We start from the raw sequence: 16394 nt of genomic DNA on the forward strand, positions 1-16394 counted from the left end.
CTGTCAGCAGGCTTCTATGATTCTTCAAACGCAAAGAAACACTAAGGGAAACAATTCAAATCACGAGGTACCCAAACAAGGCAATTCCCACTGTGATTAGGTAGGTAGGTATACACAGATCAACGTAAATTCAACCATGTCTTTGCTCTGCGATATATGGCATACTGGTTGGAGGTTGGTGGACAGACAAGTGGAAGATGACAAAGGCTGTATGTGTCATGTAGAATGCTGCATAGGTTAGGTACGTCTGTTGGAAAGAAACGGCGGGTTCAACGATGTGGCTATGCTCCTTGGTGAAATCATCGAGGTCAGGTTCAGTACATCGCGTGTTGACGAAGTGTTCGATAATATGCTTGAAGAAGTTGAAATGATATCGTGACGACGAACACAGGAAACTATTACACATCTGCTGTATGTATATACCATATATACTCTATCCAACTACTAGCTGGCGGTTCCCCCTTTTCTTGTGACCCTATGCAACATATCGAACATTAGATACCATCTATACACTAACAACTCCTTTTGCAAACGTAACTCAACTATCACCACCACCAACCAACCCCTCAACAACCTCATTAACCTTCTCCACCACCTTCTCCGCCACCTTCCCCTCCTCCTTCAGTTCACCTTCCTCTCCAACCTCAACCCCAGCAATAAACGCCGCACTAACCGGCTCCAAAGCGCTCACAAACACGCACAATAAGCTCGCAATAAAAAGTGACTAATCGTGCTTCCAATCTCCAACCAGCTGCCCTCATCCTTAACCACCCAAAAAAAGTACAGCGTCAAAATGTCGCTGATGCCCATGACCACCATGAACAGGGCCGAAGGGGCCACGCCGAGACGCTTGTTCAGGATGCCCAGGTTGGCGCTGATGAGGGCGAAGGGGATCATCAGCTTGAGGATCAGCATGGCGCCCTGCGAAAAGGGGTCGAAGATGGGGATGAGGCGGTAGACGGAGTCGAGAGAAAGGAGGAGACGGAGGCGACGTTGCCGGTTGAGAAGAAGGCGGATTGCAGGAGGATGAAGAAGAAGAGGGCGACGCGGGCGTCGTGGAGTGTGAGGGGCGGAAGGGGGCTGGGAGGTGAGATTCGGTGGTTGGTTTCTTGGTGGTGGTGGTCTGTGGCGCCTTGGAGGAGAACGTCTGGACTGCGTGTTCCAGGCGAACCCAGCTGACGAGGAGGGCGGAGAAGGCGAGGTAGAAGAGACCTTCGTAGGATGGTGAGGATGACAAAGGTCGGGGCACAGGTGAGGAAGATGACGAGGATCCGGTGCATGTAGTGGTTGTTGGGCTGCAAACGGTAGGCCAAGGGCATGAGGAGTGATGCGACTGTTGGGCTTGTGTTAGAGAACGATCACCAGCTGCTGAGGAGCATGCAAACTTACCAAGAGTAACCCAGCCAATGATCTGGTTGCCGCGAGGTAGACCTTGCTTGGCCTGCAGCGAAAGGGCACTGGAGCGGGTGATGATGATGGAAAGCACAGTGAGGCCTACTTGGATACCGACGAGCGACCTAGACAAGTGGTTCCTGGAAGTAGGCTTCGCGTTCCATGAGAAGTCGGCGAGGACAAAGTCCTCGAAAATAAGGTAAAGAAGGCCAATGACGACCATCAATACGCCTCCGATCGTACTACACATCTGTTAGTAAGTGGGAGAGGACAGCAAGGGGTGTGTGTACGAACATGAGATGGACGTTCTCTGCCTTCATCGCTGGTAGGAGCGTGAACGTGCTCATGGCGATACAGGAGAGGAACCAAGTGGCAGATAGCGCACCATGCTTTTTGAGGAACGACAGGCCGTGGGTGAAAGGCCAGAAAGAACCCAGCACAAAGAGGATGGTGAGAATCTCGCGGTGGATGTAGCCCAGGGCAAGCGACTCAATGACGCCAACATAAAGCGCGCTGTTGAGCACGAACGAAGCAACACTTCCACCCGAGTTGATATGGCCAAGCAATTCCTTGCGGCCTGCCGCCACACTTTCGCGACGCGCATAGACTTCTTCCCAGAAAAAGACCGGGAAGAAGGCATAGGCGTAGTAAGTGAGGGGTGACTTTGAGATGGTGAAGGACGCATAGAGGGCAACAAGAACAGATGTGAAGAACAGGCCTTTGCTAAGCGTTCTCGAAGGTCGCACACGACTATGTAGGACGTGCAAATCAACGACCATTGTAAGAGCATACGCGATCCAGCCCAGATAACCGATGGTAATAAGCGCTCTCAGGAACAGCCAGTCGTAGGTCTGGAGATATCTTAAGCCACCAAGACCGACCTTCATAAGGGCAGCTGATTCTTCAATGGCTTCCTCGTAACGGCCGGCGTCAATGAGCTGGCGGATGTCGGCAACGCGACGTTCCGGGGAAAGGCCGTTGTCACCGAACGGCTGGTACGGCCTGTACTTCAACTCAGTGGCCTTCTTCTTTTCCTCCTTCACACGGTACTGCTCCAAGATACCCTGCACATTCACCAGCGACGCCTCGGCCTTCTCCTTGATGTCGGCAGCAAGGTACGACAGGGGAAGTTCGCCGACCGAGTTGGCAGGAAACTCGACGCCAACAAGGTAGGACATGAGAGCAGCAACATCGGCCTGAGCGACATCATGCCTCCTGACGTGGTCCAAGTTCCAGTCCGCAGAGTACTCATCATGGCCGGGCGCCACTTCACCTGGGTAGAGTTGAGGCTTGGCAACCCCTGAACCCCAAACAATCAGGGGGGTCCGCGTATTGTCCGGGTGACCATCACCATGGCTTCCCCAGTCGCTCATGCCGTGGTCTGCGGTAAACACAAACGCAGTCCTATCATCGCGGTAGAAGTCGCGGAAGAGCTCAGCAACCTCCTTCACGCCCTGATCCACAATCTTGATGTTGTTAAGGTACTCCTTTGAGTAAGGGCGGTATGAATGACCCGTAGTATCCAAACCTAACAGATGCAGGAAGAAGACAATCTTGTCCTGGCGAAGCGCCTCAGCAAGCGCCTTGTTCCTGCGGGCCTCAGCAAAGAAGTCCTTTACATGGTCAAAGACCCAGAGGTCGAGCTGGGTGGCGTCGGACGAGAAATCCTCAAATTCGTGTCCGTACGTGTAGGCGTCGACCCTCCCCGGGACAGCTCCCTGCTCAAACATTGGTAGAATATCCGGGCTGCCCCAGCTCCACGTATGCCGACTGCGGTTGAACAAGCTGTCAAAATTGACCGGGTTCAACTTCCATCCTGTCGTGACGGCTGACACATCTTCGTACAGACCGGCGATGAGCGCAACATGGCCGGGTCGAGATTCGGTCGGTACACGCGTATGGGAGACACCAAAGGTTCCCTGTTCCAAGATCTTTGATCGCAAATAGGGGGCAAGAGGTCTGGAGTCAGATCGGCATCGGATTTGGGATATGGTTCGGGGTGGGACTGGAGTGCCTTGTCGGCGCGCAAGCCGTCTCCTGAAGAATGATGATGTGGTTTAGCGCTTGGCCGCAACACATTGGACTCGGAGTAGCCCACTTACCTACGAACAGAACCAGTCGGTCCGCTGGCGCATTACGATTTGGGGATCTTTCAACATTGAACAAGCGCATTGCCCGTCTCAATGGGACTGACAAAGTAGATGTCGAAAATGGAAAAGATGTAGGCGAAGTGGAAGATGACGGCGATGGCCAGGAACCTGAACCGTGGAAAGGCCGCCATGATGAAGTCGAGTTGAGGCCAACAAATGGCCGTCTAAGGATGGACGTATGTGCGGGTTTGTACAATTATTATATCGAGCTCTGTTGTATATGCGAATCGTGGATATTAAGTCGGGCGCATCATGGCGCAGCAGTTGGATGTCGACAAAGTTATGGGGCTTCAATGGTCTGTCCTGGACGTATTCAGAGTTTAAAACAGCTGGTTGAAACGAAGGAAAAGGGTCACAGCGGCCCTCAAGATACTTCAAAGAAGATCAACAAAAGCTCAGCTGCAAAAAGAGCAAAGAGACTGCAAAGCTCGAGGTTGTGATTCGTGGTGCCAAATTTCGGCCGCTAGAGATTCGCGATGCCAATGCCACGACGGGGGAGCTGTTCGAGCTAGACATTGGGCCAGTAAGGTACCGAATGACGGAGACAGACTGAAACTCGTGGCCCGTCAGGGTGCATGCCAGCTGTCAGCCAGCCTGTCAAAGCGCCCGTCAGTCAGTTTCGGCTGGTCTGTCTTTGGGCGCTGCTTTCCCCCTGCAGCAGGAACCAGGGGCCACAGCCACTCAAAACCACTGCCGCAAACGTGACTTCGCGGCAGCGCTGGGTTGCCTGCCGGGCAAATCACGTCGACGACGCGCCTCGGAGTTCAGACATTCATCATCATTTCACTCTTTTGATAACTTTCACTTGAATCTTCCAGAAGCGATAAGCCAAAAATATCACTGCTACCGAGATCAGCTGCTTCCAATTCACACTCCTCAGCTTGATTCCAGCCATGGAAGATTACAAGACGTACCTGGCTGAGAATGTCCTCAGCGAGGACAAGGTGGTAGGTCACCCACCCGATTACAAGTCGATGATGGTATTGAAACTGAAAGGTGAAGAGCCGCGACTAACATGAGATCAAATTTCAGGTCACGTATCGCTTGCTAAGTCGGGCCCTGCGTGTACATCCCAATGTAGCCAAACAGTAAGTAAACGAGTTTCTCTACACCTCCATGAAAAAGTCCAAGAAGCAATGGCTTACACCAAGTAGAATGCTCTATGATTTTCACAAGACCCAGAGCACCAAGAAGCCCGGATCTGTCTATGCCACCTACCTGCTATATGGTATCCAGAAGTCCGTGCAGCATCAAAATGGCAACGCCATGGACATCGACTTGCCTAGTTCGCTTCCCGACGCCGACCCGGTTGACGACGATGAAGTGCCATCATACACCCTCGCACTTGTTCAGGAAGACCGACTAGCAGATGTCCTCAAGGATTACGAGACGATATCATCGATACATGTGTACAGCGTCGGACCTCACCCAGCCAAGGACCTTACGCTGCTTGTCGATGCCGCTCAAAGTGCGCTAGCCATCAAGGATGATACTAAGAAACCCCGGCCCCGTACCATCGTCAACTCTCACGTACGCCGAAGGGAAAGAAGGGGACCCGGGCTCAAGGCTGCCGCTCCCGCGCCCGTCAAACAGGAGTCGAAGGCTAAAGCAGCACCCACCAAGACGGCACCTGCTAAGCCAGCGCCAGCGCCCGCCCCTGCTGCCGCACCAGCAAAGTCGAAGGAGGAGAGCAAATTCGCTACACCGGCTACGGAACCCGAAGCACCCGCTGCTGCCACAAAGAAACCTGCGCCATCACTCAAGCGCAACACCTCTGCCGCCTCCGGTATCATGCAAGCCTTCTCCAAGGCCGCTTCCCTGCCCAAGAAGGCGAAGACTTCGGAAAAGTCTACTCCCGCTGCCGAAGACACGCCCGTTGCCCTATCAGACGATGGAGAAGACGATGACGACGTCCCATTGCCGAAACCCGGTGCGGCATCTTCGCGGAAGAGCAGGAAGGAGCGGGAGGAGGAGCTGAGGAGAATGATGGAAGACGATGAAGACGAGGACATGGAAGAGAAGGCTGATTCTCCCGCCCCAGAGGAAGAGGAAGAAGAGCCCGTCGTCGAGGAACCACCGGCCAAGGCTGAGGCTGCCAAGGAGGAGGAAAAAGAGATTGTGACGACCACTGGGGATGGAAGGAGGCGCGGAAAGAGGAGGGTTATGAAGAAGAAGCAGATCATGGATGATCAGGGATACCTGGGTAAGTTTTACTCTTGACAGAAGTCCAGCCACTGTATGGCTAAAATGGATGGATACTGACGTGTCAAAATTACAGTCACCATACAGGAACCCGCATGGGAGTCCTTCTCCGAGGATGAGGCTCCGCCAGCCTCCAAACAGAAGCCCAAGGTTGCGAGCTCGGCGCCACCCGCGGCGGCCGGGAAAGCGAAGAAGTCTGCGCCCAAGGGGCAAGGCAACATCATGTCGTTCTTCTCCAAGAAGTAGTGGTGTGTGGTTGGCTTTACCATTGCCATCTGATCATTTTGAGTTCTACATCCCCGTCTAGATGTTTGATAGATCTTAGCGGTTCACCAGAAGTCAACGCGTCTTTTGCCTGTGCTATCGTTGACTTGCTTACCTATCTTTGGGAGTTCTTGGACCTTCTCAGGAGAAATCTCATTACGACTACTTTCGATATAAACCCCGAAGGGAAAAGACGCATTACATCCTCAGTGCAGCGTTTTTTCGAGCTTTCCAGCTTTCTTTTGGCTCTTCTCCTCGTAAATGTCACGTCGTGTTTAAGTTTATGTGTGGCGCCTGTCTGTGTCACCAACCATTGCATTGTCAGCAGCAGCACCTTCCTCCGTTCAGGTGTGTTTGAAAAAGGAACCAAGCACATGGAGAGACAGGCAGACAGTCGGACGGGTCAGACAGCAGCAGCAAGCAGTGCTGGCAAGAGAACACGTTTTTGCGTCTCCGTCTCCGTCTCCGACTTCGGTTTTCTCTCTCCCTCTCTCCCTCGCCGTTCCGTTACATACCTCACACATACACGTGTACATACCTACCTTTCGGCGTCAATGTCCGTATCCGACGGACGCCCTTTTGTTGCACGCTGTTTCTTGATACGGTACCGAGGGAGCGGCCTACATGTCTGTCTGTCGGGCGAGCGGGCGGTGCGTGTGTGAGATGTATGTATGTCTCAAGTCGATAACGTACAGTACTGTGCAAAGTGAAAGTGTATAGACATAGGTATATAGGGACCAACTGCTGCAGGTCCTGTCGTCAGCTGGCCGGTCAGATAAGTAGTGACGTGAAGATGTGTTGTGGTTTGTCTCAGGGACATGTTGATGGCTTGTTTGTTCCTCTTTTCACTTGAGCATCGATTCCAAAGATGGATTTGCGCAAGAAACGCCACGCCAGGCAAGGTCAAAAGTCGTATGTATACAAGTAGAAAAAAGGGAGACAAAGAATCAAAGAGCGGCGTAAGCAGGAAGATGAGGAGCAGGAAAGGGGAGAAAAGAAAAAGGGTGGGAAACATAAGCCCCATGGGGACGGGGGGTGGGTGTGAGGGAAGTTGACAAAACGAGCACAGCGATAAACGACCCAAACGGGCGGGACGCATGACGTTACACCAAATACGGGTTCAGTTTCATACATACCCGACAGTCTGGGAAGAAGAGGGGTGGAAAGAAAGGAGCTTCCCGAGAGAGAGAAGGTAGAAAATCGAAAAGCAAACATGGGAAGACGGACCATTGATTTGGGAGCTGGGAGAGACGGCAGGAGGGCAGGAGGGGTGATGATCACTGATGCGATGATGATGAGGCGGTAAAAGGGTCTGGCCAAGGTTTTGTCGACTGTTGCTCGACAGTAATTTGTCCGTGATGGTTCGTCTCTTTTCCCAGTTTTGGTGTTTGAGGTGTTGAGTGTGTAGGCGCTGGCTCGGGTACCCTCCAGTTATCTTGAAGTTTGAGCCCGATGATCCAGCACGCTTGCTTGACGGATTGATGACATGCCCGAGGCTTGGATGGTCTCAGAAGTCACACCGAGAGTAGGCAGTCGGCCTTTAACCCTCGCTACCGACGGCATCTCGTAAAAGTGCAGTGCATTCACCACAGTATATTTCAAGCAAACATCGTTCGTTCCACAACTCCCAAGACTCTCCCATGACTCCATCCCAGATAACGGAGAGAACAGCCACATAAAGACGACTACACTAGCAACGGGCGGCCGTCTCGCCAAGATAATATCGGATTTATCTCCCCTGCTACCTCCATCCTTTCTTACGGGAACTGAAACGTTCGCAATCCGTGATGCGATGGCTGACATGGTCATGGACAAGGTCAAGGACAAGGACAAGTCATTTATTTTCCTTTTTCCAAAAGAAAGCTCCAAGCTGCCCGCCCCCTCCCCGCTCTGACAGTCAGGATTCATTATTGGCATCATTCATGTCATTCACCATAAAGCATTTGTAATGCTGTAAGCCTCGGTCATCCGGTAGTCTGGCCAAGGTAAGCAGCCAGGTTGCCAGATGTGGAGCGAAAGCGACAAGGTGAGCAAGGGAAGGGGAAGTTCACCTGGACTCCCCATGACATTCCCGACAATCAGGCTTGCCAAGCTTACCAGGTCAAGCCAGGTCAAGGGATCAAAGTGAGCGAGCCCGTGAGCCCGGTGAACACGAGATGCCCTTGCCAACATGCCAACAGGACCCAACCGGGCGGTGACCCTTGCCTTGTCATTGTCGTCGTCTGGTCGTCGGGAATGTTTCCAACGGCACTGGTTGGGTTGACTTTGACGAGGTGTTGGTGAAATTCAAAGATTCAAGAATGCAATGCTCGATGTCTCCAGTATACAGAAGGATTGGCGACGTTCACAAGTTTGTCGTCGTTAACGTTTGATGCTCTCCCGTCGTTCTCCGCCGTCGCCGCCGCCTTCGACTGACCCGCCAAGCATCCCGCCGCTTAGTCGACGATCCTTTCCCATCTCTGCCATCCCACTTTAGAACCGTTCCACGTGGAAGGCAATGATCTTCGCAAAGACGGGAGCCAAGAATAACCACAACACTTCAAAGTCAACCTGATGAACTCTTCCAATTCGGGTCGGAAGATTTTGTATTGTAACTACAGCAAGCTGTACATCTAGTTGCCCCATCCCTTCGAGCATCCGTTCGTAAACTCAATGAGAACCTCCAGTCCCTCCATTCCATCCTTTCCACTCTGGGCCATAAGCCTTAGGACTGTGTTTGTTCTCGTACGGTTTTCGTATAAAGGGTCGCCCTCGCTTCGCTCCATGTCTCGCTCCGTGTCATAATCATGTCCCGGCAGGGGAGACAGCAGCCCTTCCAACCAACAGCTCAACCAACACCGCGGGTCCTATTCAAAACTTCCGGGACGGGCAGCGGCGCTGTCTTTCAGGGAATCACTGTCAGGGACTACTGTCAGGGCTCACCAAATAGTCTCAAGTCCAGACCCGTCTATCGCTCAGAGGCTCGTCCCGCAAATAATATTGTCCTGTCTCATCATTGGCATTTTCATTACACGTGTCGCGAGACCTCTAGCGAAAGACCCAGACCTCCCAGACCCAGGCCCGGGGAGTCGGGTCCGAGGAAACGGGGTCTCGCTCGCTGGACTGGCGGGCAGGCGGGTTCAACGGGGTTTGATGGAGTTGACGGGTTCGGCCGGCGGTGGAGGTGGGCGGATGTTGAGCGGGTAGGGACTGGACTTGTCGGGACTCGTCGGGACTCGTGGAGACTCAACGGTAACGGTAACGGTAACGGTCAACGGGGCCGCCGGGTAGTGCAGCGGAGTCGGGTTCAATGACAACGAACACATGCCTATCGCAATCCATTTCATTCCAGTAGCTGAAAGGATTGTTTTTTTTTTCAACTTGTGCTTCCATGCGTCGTTGCCAGCTGGCTGGTTCGGTCCCGCCCTAGCTACACTACACTACACTACACTACACTAGCACGACTACTGCGTACACGTGTAGCAGTTAAACCGTCTCCTCGGAGCCGCCGACTCGCCAACTGCAACGAGTCCCAAGCACCCCTTTCTCTTGCTTGCTTCATTCTTTATCATTCTGTGTAACACCAATCCAAGCAAGACTGAGGCAAAGTGACTCAGGTACAAATCCCCCCCCCCCCCCCCCCCAAAAAAAAAGCAGAAAAGGAGGGGCGGCTCGGGGGAAACAAGAGCCAATGAGACGGAGGCCAACGGCCTCACTTCCGGGTTGAGCTCGGAACGACCTCCTGTGAGAATCACAAAAAGTCGGGGCTTCTGCCGATTGCCTGGCTACGGGCTTCGGAAGTGGTACCCATACAACGGTTGAGAGACTGAGTGGACAGAGAACAGAAGGGGGCAAAGGGCGTAAGCGTAAGGGGTAAAGACGGGAGTTGTTTGTGTGATGTGTGTTGATGAGGTGGCGAATAAGTCTATTAGCTGGCATTAGTACACTTGACTGGCAAGCGGGTAGCGGGATCGGTAACCGCCAACTGTTAAGTGGTTGTTGGGAATTTTCGTTGTGTGCGTCTGTGTGTGCGCCTGTGTGTGTGTCGCGATGTAGTATTGCAGGTGCACGATCGCCGATTATGGTAAAGGCTACTGGTGTGTGATCCTGGTGGTGTGCGAAGCGTTTGCGTTCCTGGGATCACAAGGAGTGGGTGGTGACTTTTGGTGAAAATCACGGATAGAGCCCCAGTGGGATGGGAGGACGATAGAAGCAGTTCGGGAATCAATCATAATACTTTATGGGCGAAGAGTGTAGGAACTTTGTTTTATGAAACAGCTCGATATATTGTACCTATAGAGAAATGTGTCCTAGTGTTTCCCTTCCATGACCACAGGGAACCTATGAGGGACACCTTTCCTCCATTCATTTGCTGTTTCCTTTCACCAGACAGGTTGTGTTCTCTCCCCAGATTTCGCAGTTGATATGCAGGATCCGTAAAGTTGGGTATCAAATCGAGCGCCGACGTAGTGAATGACGAGAAATATGCGATAAAATAGGATCAGAGTCGTTAACATGCGCGTGTCTCATATCGATGCTAATGATGGTGGTTGTGTGGCCTTTGAGAATGAATGCATGTATCTCTTGCGAAAGAGTCTGGTTAATAGCGAGCCAAAAACAGCAAAACAAAAAGAGCAAAACAAATCCAGAAAAAAACAAAAACGATATCGTCAGCTTTCTTCGCTTAAACCTTCATTTTCATCGTGTTCTAATATCCTCCTTTTTTTCCCTCCTAACAGAGCGACAAGGACACTGAAACGTATCATGTTACTTGAGCTTCATCGCCTCAAGTTTTGCTTGTATGCTCTTCCAAGCTTCGGGATCGGGTTGAGGTTCCACCCGCTTCGGCGCAAGTCGTTCGCAGTCTCTGTTAAAGCACTTGGGACAGGTGGTGACATGTGGCTCCGAGGCGAAGATGTTCTTGCAGGACTTGCATTCAAAGTGAGCCTGGCGTTTTCCGGGCTGGTCTCCAGGATAGCCATAGGGGTACTTGTCCTTCTTTGATCTGTTCAAGGGGTCAGCAAAACTACCTTTTAGGTCATGAATGTGCGGTAAACTTACGGATCCCGAGGGCATTCCGTGCAACGGACGTGCTGGCATCCCTGGCAAGTCTTGTTTCCAGAAGTGAAGAGGCTCTTGCAGCCGCAGCAAGTCCTGCGCACGCGTTGGCGAGGCTTCTTGTGAACCAAATCTTGAGCTCCAGTCTTGGCGGGACGTCTGAGGACGAGGTTCTTCTCGGACTTCGGGTTCCAGTCGGGGATGATGGGGGCGTTCTCGGCACGGTCCTTGATTATCTGTGCGCGCTTCTTCCTGCTCTCCTCCCTCTCGGCCTCGGACTTCTTGGACGGGATACGAGGGCACTGCTTGCACCGCGTATGCTTGCACTTGGAGCATTCCTTGGAAGCTCCGAACGAGGTGTCGCATTGGTGGCACTTGCGGTGGACACGCATCTTGATGGGCTTCTCAACACGGAGAGCATGGCCCTCAGTCGAGTGCCACTCGCTAGGCTTCAGCTCCAAGCCATAGAGCTCACCGAGCTTCTTGGCACGCTCCTCGAACAACTGAGCGCGAGGGACCTCTTGGGCATTGGGGTCAACAGCCTTGGCCGCAGCAGCAGCAGGGGCGGTCTTGGTGGTGCTATAGTCATTTGTTAGAGATTGTTTTAAGTGATTAAGTGAAGCACAGTGAAATGCATCGTGAACAATCGCATTGGGTGGATCAAGCTCAAAGCTGACGGACGGTATGCCAGCCCGTGCCCAATAACAACTCCTCCCCAGCAGTCCCAGAAAGAAATAGGCCTTACCTCTTGGCGGTTTCCTTGCCCTTCTTATCGGCGGTAGCAGCGGGATCGGCCTTTGCGCCGCTGGTCGAAAGTCGCTTCGTTCTCAGAACCGTCTTCACTCTTGCCAAGACCTTGCCGAAACCCTTCTTCTCCTCCTTTGGGACCACGGGTCCCCCCTGTGTAGCCGAGCTCATGACGATGGCGTTGTTCTTGATCATAGGGTCGGTTTGTTTAGGATGAGTTGGTACAACTGTAGTCGGTTTTGCTGAAATGAGTTGATGTATAGTAGTAGTGGTGGTCGAGTCGTGTTGTTGGTGGTTGTTGTTGCTGATATGATTCGGTTCCAAGCCCTTGGGATCAATAGGTGAGGTGGACCCAAAACGCCGCAATTCCAACCAATCCCCGTCGATCACTGCCTCCTCTGTGCTCGGAGAAATTGTTGTCGAGCTTGGTTGTTGACAGACATACACACACGGCTTATGTGTGTTGTCCTGTTGTGTGGATAAGGAAAGAGAGGAGAGGGTTCCTCGTTCTTGGGAAGTGGGATTGAGGGAAAGAAAAGGGAACTGGGCGGCCGGGGAGGAGCCCAGGGGGGTACGGGGTACGAGAACGGCTGGGAAACCCCAAACTGCAGACTGCCTTGGACGGCCTTGAGCTGTCCACTGACAGGCTACAGGCATGCGGGAACAGGGACGGGAGGAGCAGTGAATCCCGTGGAGACCGCCAAGTGGGGTGGGAATGGCACGAATGCCTGTCAAAACGGAACAATGGAACGGTGGTACGGTGCAATCATGGAATTGATGGCTGCAAAACACGCCCAAGTAGGACTAGACAAGAAGCGGCCCCTGGCGGTAAAGCACAGTATCGCTGAAAGGTACGGTATTGTATCATGCAATACGCCGCTTTACTGCGTTTCCGTGCGTTGTCCGTACGCGCAGCAATGCTCTGACTGGCCCGGTGGCAGACCGTGGCATGCCGTGGGACTGGGTGGTAACCGGGAAACATACCCAGTCGTTTCCCGGGCGTTTCCTAGCCAAAAACTGTTGTCGGGTGGGGTCTGTCCCACCACCCTTGTCTTGTCGTGTAGGTCCAGCCCTCACACCCTTCTCCTATATTTTAGCCCTCTACATTTCTTTTCCCTCTTAATTCTAATTTTTTCTCTATAGTACATATATTTATATATCATTTTACTCTCAAGTCTAAAAGGTTATAAACCCTCTAATGATACTAAATTGTATCACTTTCACTACCCTTACGCGTATCTAAAAAATTAATTAAGTTACCATCGTAGTATATAATCGTTGCGTATACACCGTATTATAATAACCCCGCCGATAAAAATTAGCTCTATTAACGTATTACGAACCCTACCCGCCGATAAAATTAATTCTATCGACCTTAGCTTACAACTGAATAAAAATTCTTAATAATTCAATAATTCTCTTACTTCTATAAATTATAACCTCGATATTAATCCTTAAGATTGCAATTCCAAAGATTTCGGTCCCTAAAATTATAACCCCGCCCGTTAACTTAATAAATCTTCCCGTGAACTTCGGCTATATCGACTAGTAGAATAATACTATAGAATATAATATAACTTTAAATTTAATTCCCCTTAAGGGTAAATTTATTTTTAATATTTAAATTCGTACTTTACGAATTCAATTGGCTTCCTTCGGCTTAAAACCTTATATTACAATTTCAATCCCCGTTCTTAAAATAAAGAATATAATTAAATGGGAGGATATAAAGGCTTTAACTAAATAATATATAGACTATGCCAAAATTAAAAACGTTATTTATTCAATTATTAATAACAAAACTATTTAATCCGTTTTCGTAATTAATAGTTAAGACGAGGATAACGATAATCCTAAATATTTATATAATCTTATCCGCGATAATATTTCTAATGTAACTAATGAAACTAAAAATAACGTTCTCAATAAATATTAAACCTTCAAACATTCTTGTTTTAGATCCCTCGAATCCTTTCTTATACGCTACTAAACCCTTCGTAAATATATTAAGGATATCAGTTACCAAATTAATAATTTCGTCGAATTAATAAACTTATTTAATATTTTTAAATATTCTTACCCTATTAATATTAAGTTCTAGGCCGCCAATTTAAATAAAGGCCTTCTTACTACCAAGACTTTCCTAAACTAATTATCGACTTTAACCAATACTAAGAAGTTTCTCAATAATATAATCTTTACTAAAGTCGAGACCAAAATTATAAAGATTAAGGGTATTAATAACGATGAAAACCCTACTACCTACAAAATATATAATAAGAAGATTATTAAGGGCCAAAAATACTTCCTATATAATTATTATCGCGCCCTGGAGTATCCTAATTACTAGTAATATAATTTTAAGAAAGCTCCAGATAAATAAAAGAACAAAAATAAAGCGATAAAAGAAAAGAAGAAAATTAGTACAACGGCAGCAGTTTCGAGCAATAGCTCCAATATCCACAACCCAGCGACCTCTGCTATCAATTCTAATTTACTATTCAACTTAAATAGTCTATCCTTTAATGATAACTTCTTAGAGGATTTTGATTAGAATTCTTAACAAATTTAGAACCGCTTACTTCTAAATATATATAGAATAGTAATAACGTTCAATTTAATTTCGTTAAAGTCTAATAAACTCTCGAAGCAACTTCGTATTTAATATAAAAAGATATAATAATATTTAATTGCGGTTACGTGTTAAATATTTTTAACAACATTAAATAATTTACTAAATTATACCCCTTATTAAAGTTGGTAAATTATTAAATAAGTAACGGCTAATTATTAAAATTTTATTACATTAGAATAATTAAATTACGGCTACTAATAATATTAAGGGATTATATTCTTATTAAAATTAAGGATATAATTTACTCTCCATTAATATTAACTAACCTTATAATAATAATTCATTTAGCTGATAATAATATAATTTAAGATATAGTAATAAATAAAATCTTATTCAACAAAGGACCGTATTAGTGATAATAAATATAATACTATTAAGTAAATAACCTACAAGTTCGACTAGTTTCGCTACTAAAGGAGATCGATTAAAAATACCGAAATTAAATACCCAATTTAACTTTAATAGTAACAATGAATTACAATACAATATACCGACGTTTAATATATATAAGAAAGGATTAAATCTTGAAAGCCTATAAAAACGCCGGTGTAAAACTAACTAACAATACTAAAGCTGAATATAATATTTATTTACGTAGTAAATTAACCAATATTATTTATAAAATATTTAACCCGGTAGCGATAAAACCTTTAGAATCTATAAGAATCGATATATAATGTTATAATATTACTAGCTATATAGGTTATAAATATATAATTTACTTTATCTATATAATAAATAATTTCTACTAAATTAAAATAATTAAAGAAAAGAGGGATAATTTAATAGCTATTAAAAAGTAGAAGAAGTAGGTAGAGCTTCAAATTAAACTAAAAGTAAAAGTCTTAAATTTTAATAAAAATATAAAATTTAATTTTAATTCTAAAACTTTTTAAAACAATTCTATCGTAACCTAAGGAAGGCAAAAAGGTATTGAAATATTAAAAACCCTAATATACATTCTATAAATAAATAGTATACCGGAAAGAATTAAAAGAGTAATAATAGAGAAAACGAAGGCAATTATTCTTAAATACAATATCCCCATCGAATTATAACCGTTAATTATTAATTCTATTATTAAGGTAATGAATTTACTGCCTACGAAATCGAATAAGGACTATATTAATCCATACAAAGTTCTAAGCAGAGTAGTAAGCATTCTAAACCCCAAACCCAATATTAAGCACCTTCGCACGTACTATTATATAGCCTACTATTACATTAAGAAAGAAAAAAGGGTACAAGGAAACAAATTTACAAAGCGCTCAAAGTGAAGCCATTTAATAAAATACAGCAATTTTAATAAAAGGATTTTCCTCATCTAAGATCCAGAATTCAAATAACTAATTAAAGCGAATATAATACAATTCTTTAAAACCTCTCCTAAAGAAAGCCCTGAAGAAAAGAAACTTAACTATACTATTATATTCTCAAATCAATCTATCGAACAGGTAAAAGAAGTACTCGAAAGCAAAAAGCAAGTCTAGATAACTATAATAAGGAATTAACTAATAAAATCATTATTTCAATAAGAAGAATAAGAATAAAAAGAGTAAGAAAAAGATTTTACGCCTAAAACTATTTTAGGTATTACCCAAAAGGCACCGCCAAAAACGACCACCCTACCCACGCCGTCGCTAAATATTACACCAGCCTTCGTTCTTAACATTCCGATAACACCATCCATAAACCTGACGAATCCATCTCTAAGACTGATAACTACTCCTATAAGCCTGATCAATCCACTTATAGGACTAACGAACCCAATTATAAGACCGGAGGACAAATTAATAGAAGAAAATTCAATATTAAAAAGCAAAGAAGGAAATACACCAATACTAATAAAGGATACAATACAGTAACTATAGTAATCAATACTATAGAGCATTATATAATCGGTAGAGCAAAAACGAAGAAGAAGGCAGCTTATCGTTTTAATCCTTTAATAATAATAAAGATATACT

At 47.2% G+C, this 16394-nt stretch overlaps 4 protein-coding genes across 4 annotated transcripts; 2 read left to right on the forward strand and 2 right to left on the reverse strand.

Annotated features, from left to right (window-relative positions):
• Positions 1-538: 538 nt before the first annotated feature.
• Positions 539-3673, reverse strand: B0H65DRAFT_561851 (GPI ethanolamine phosphate transferase 1; the record flags this gene model as incomplete). Its single annotated transcript, XM_062830186.1, is given in 11 exon segments — positions 539-686; positions 698-921; positions 993-1333; positions 1390-1634; positions 1687-1880; positions 1890-1905; positions 1921-1969; positions 1982-3351; positions 3399-3429; positions 3495-3518; positions 3550-3673. Coding segments are annotated over 11 exon segments (2766 nt in total).
• Positions 3674-4257: 584 nt separating this feature from the next.
• On the forward strand, positions 4258-6186 carry B0H65DRAFT_85024 (DNA polymerase subunit Cdc27). The gene is made up of 4 exons (XM_062831482.1): positions 4258-4489; positions 4575-4630; positions 4697-5745; positions 5821-6186. Exons 1-4 carry the CDS (start codon positions 4436-4438, stop codon positions 5988-5990), a joined length of 1329 nt encoding a protein of 442 aa, XP_062676414.1. The 5' UTR covers positions 4258-4435; the 3' UTR covers positions 5991-6186.
• Positions 6187-10754: 4568 nt separating this feature from the next.
• On the reverse strand, positions 10755-11987 carry B0H65DRAFT_447145 (uncharacterized protein; the record flags this gene model as incomplete). The annotated part of the gene is made up of 3 exons (XM_062825850.1): positions 10755-10992; positions 11049-11624; positions 11791-11987. The coding sequence occupies 3 exons, from the start codon at positions 11985-11987 to the stop codon at positions 10755-10757; spliced, it is 1011 nt and encodes a 336-aa protein (XP_062676415.1).
• A 3528-nt stretch (positions 11988-15515) lies between these two features.
• On the forward strand, positions 15516-15704 carry B0H65DRAFT_437492 (uncharacterized protein; the record flags this gene model as incomplete). Its single annotated transcript, XM_062825316.1, has 1 exon — positions 15516-15704. The coding sequence occupies one exon, from the start codon at positions 15516-15518 to the stop codon at positions 15702-15704; it is 189 nt and encodes a 62-aa protein (XP_062676416.1).
• Positions 15705-16394: the final 690 nt, after the last annotated feature.

The sequence above is a fragment of the Neurospora tetraspora genome, assembly GCF_033439725.1.
Source record: "Neurospora tetraspora strain CBS 560.94 chromosome Unknown B0H65scaffold_17, whole genome shotgun sequence".
Lineage (NCBI taxonomy): Eukaryota > Fungi > Ascomycota > Sordariomycetes > Sordariales > Sordariaceae > Neurospora > Neurospora tetraspora.

Bases quoted from the DNA above. Each gene is read 5' to 3' on its own strand.
- B0H65DRAFT_85024 (XM_062831482.1), top strand. From the start codon at position 4,436: ATGGAAGATTACAAGACGTACCTGGCTGAGAATGTCCTCAGCGAGGAC. The intron at 4,631-4,696 runs GTAAGTAAACGA...TACACCAAGTAG, and splicing joins CATCCCAATGTAGCCAAACA to AATGCTCTATGATTTTCACA. The intron at 5,746-5,820 runs GTAAGTTTTACT...TCAAAATTACAG, and splicing joins GGATGATCAGGGATACCTGG to TCACCATACAGGAACCCGCA.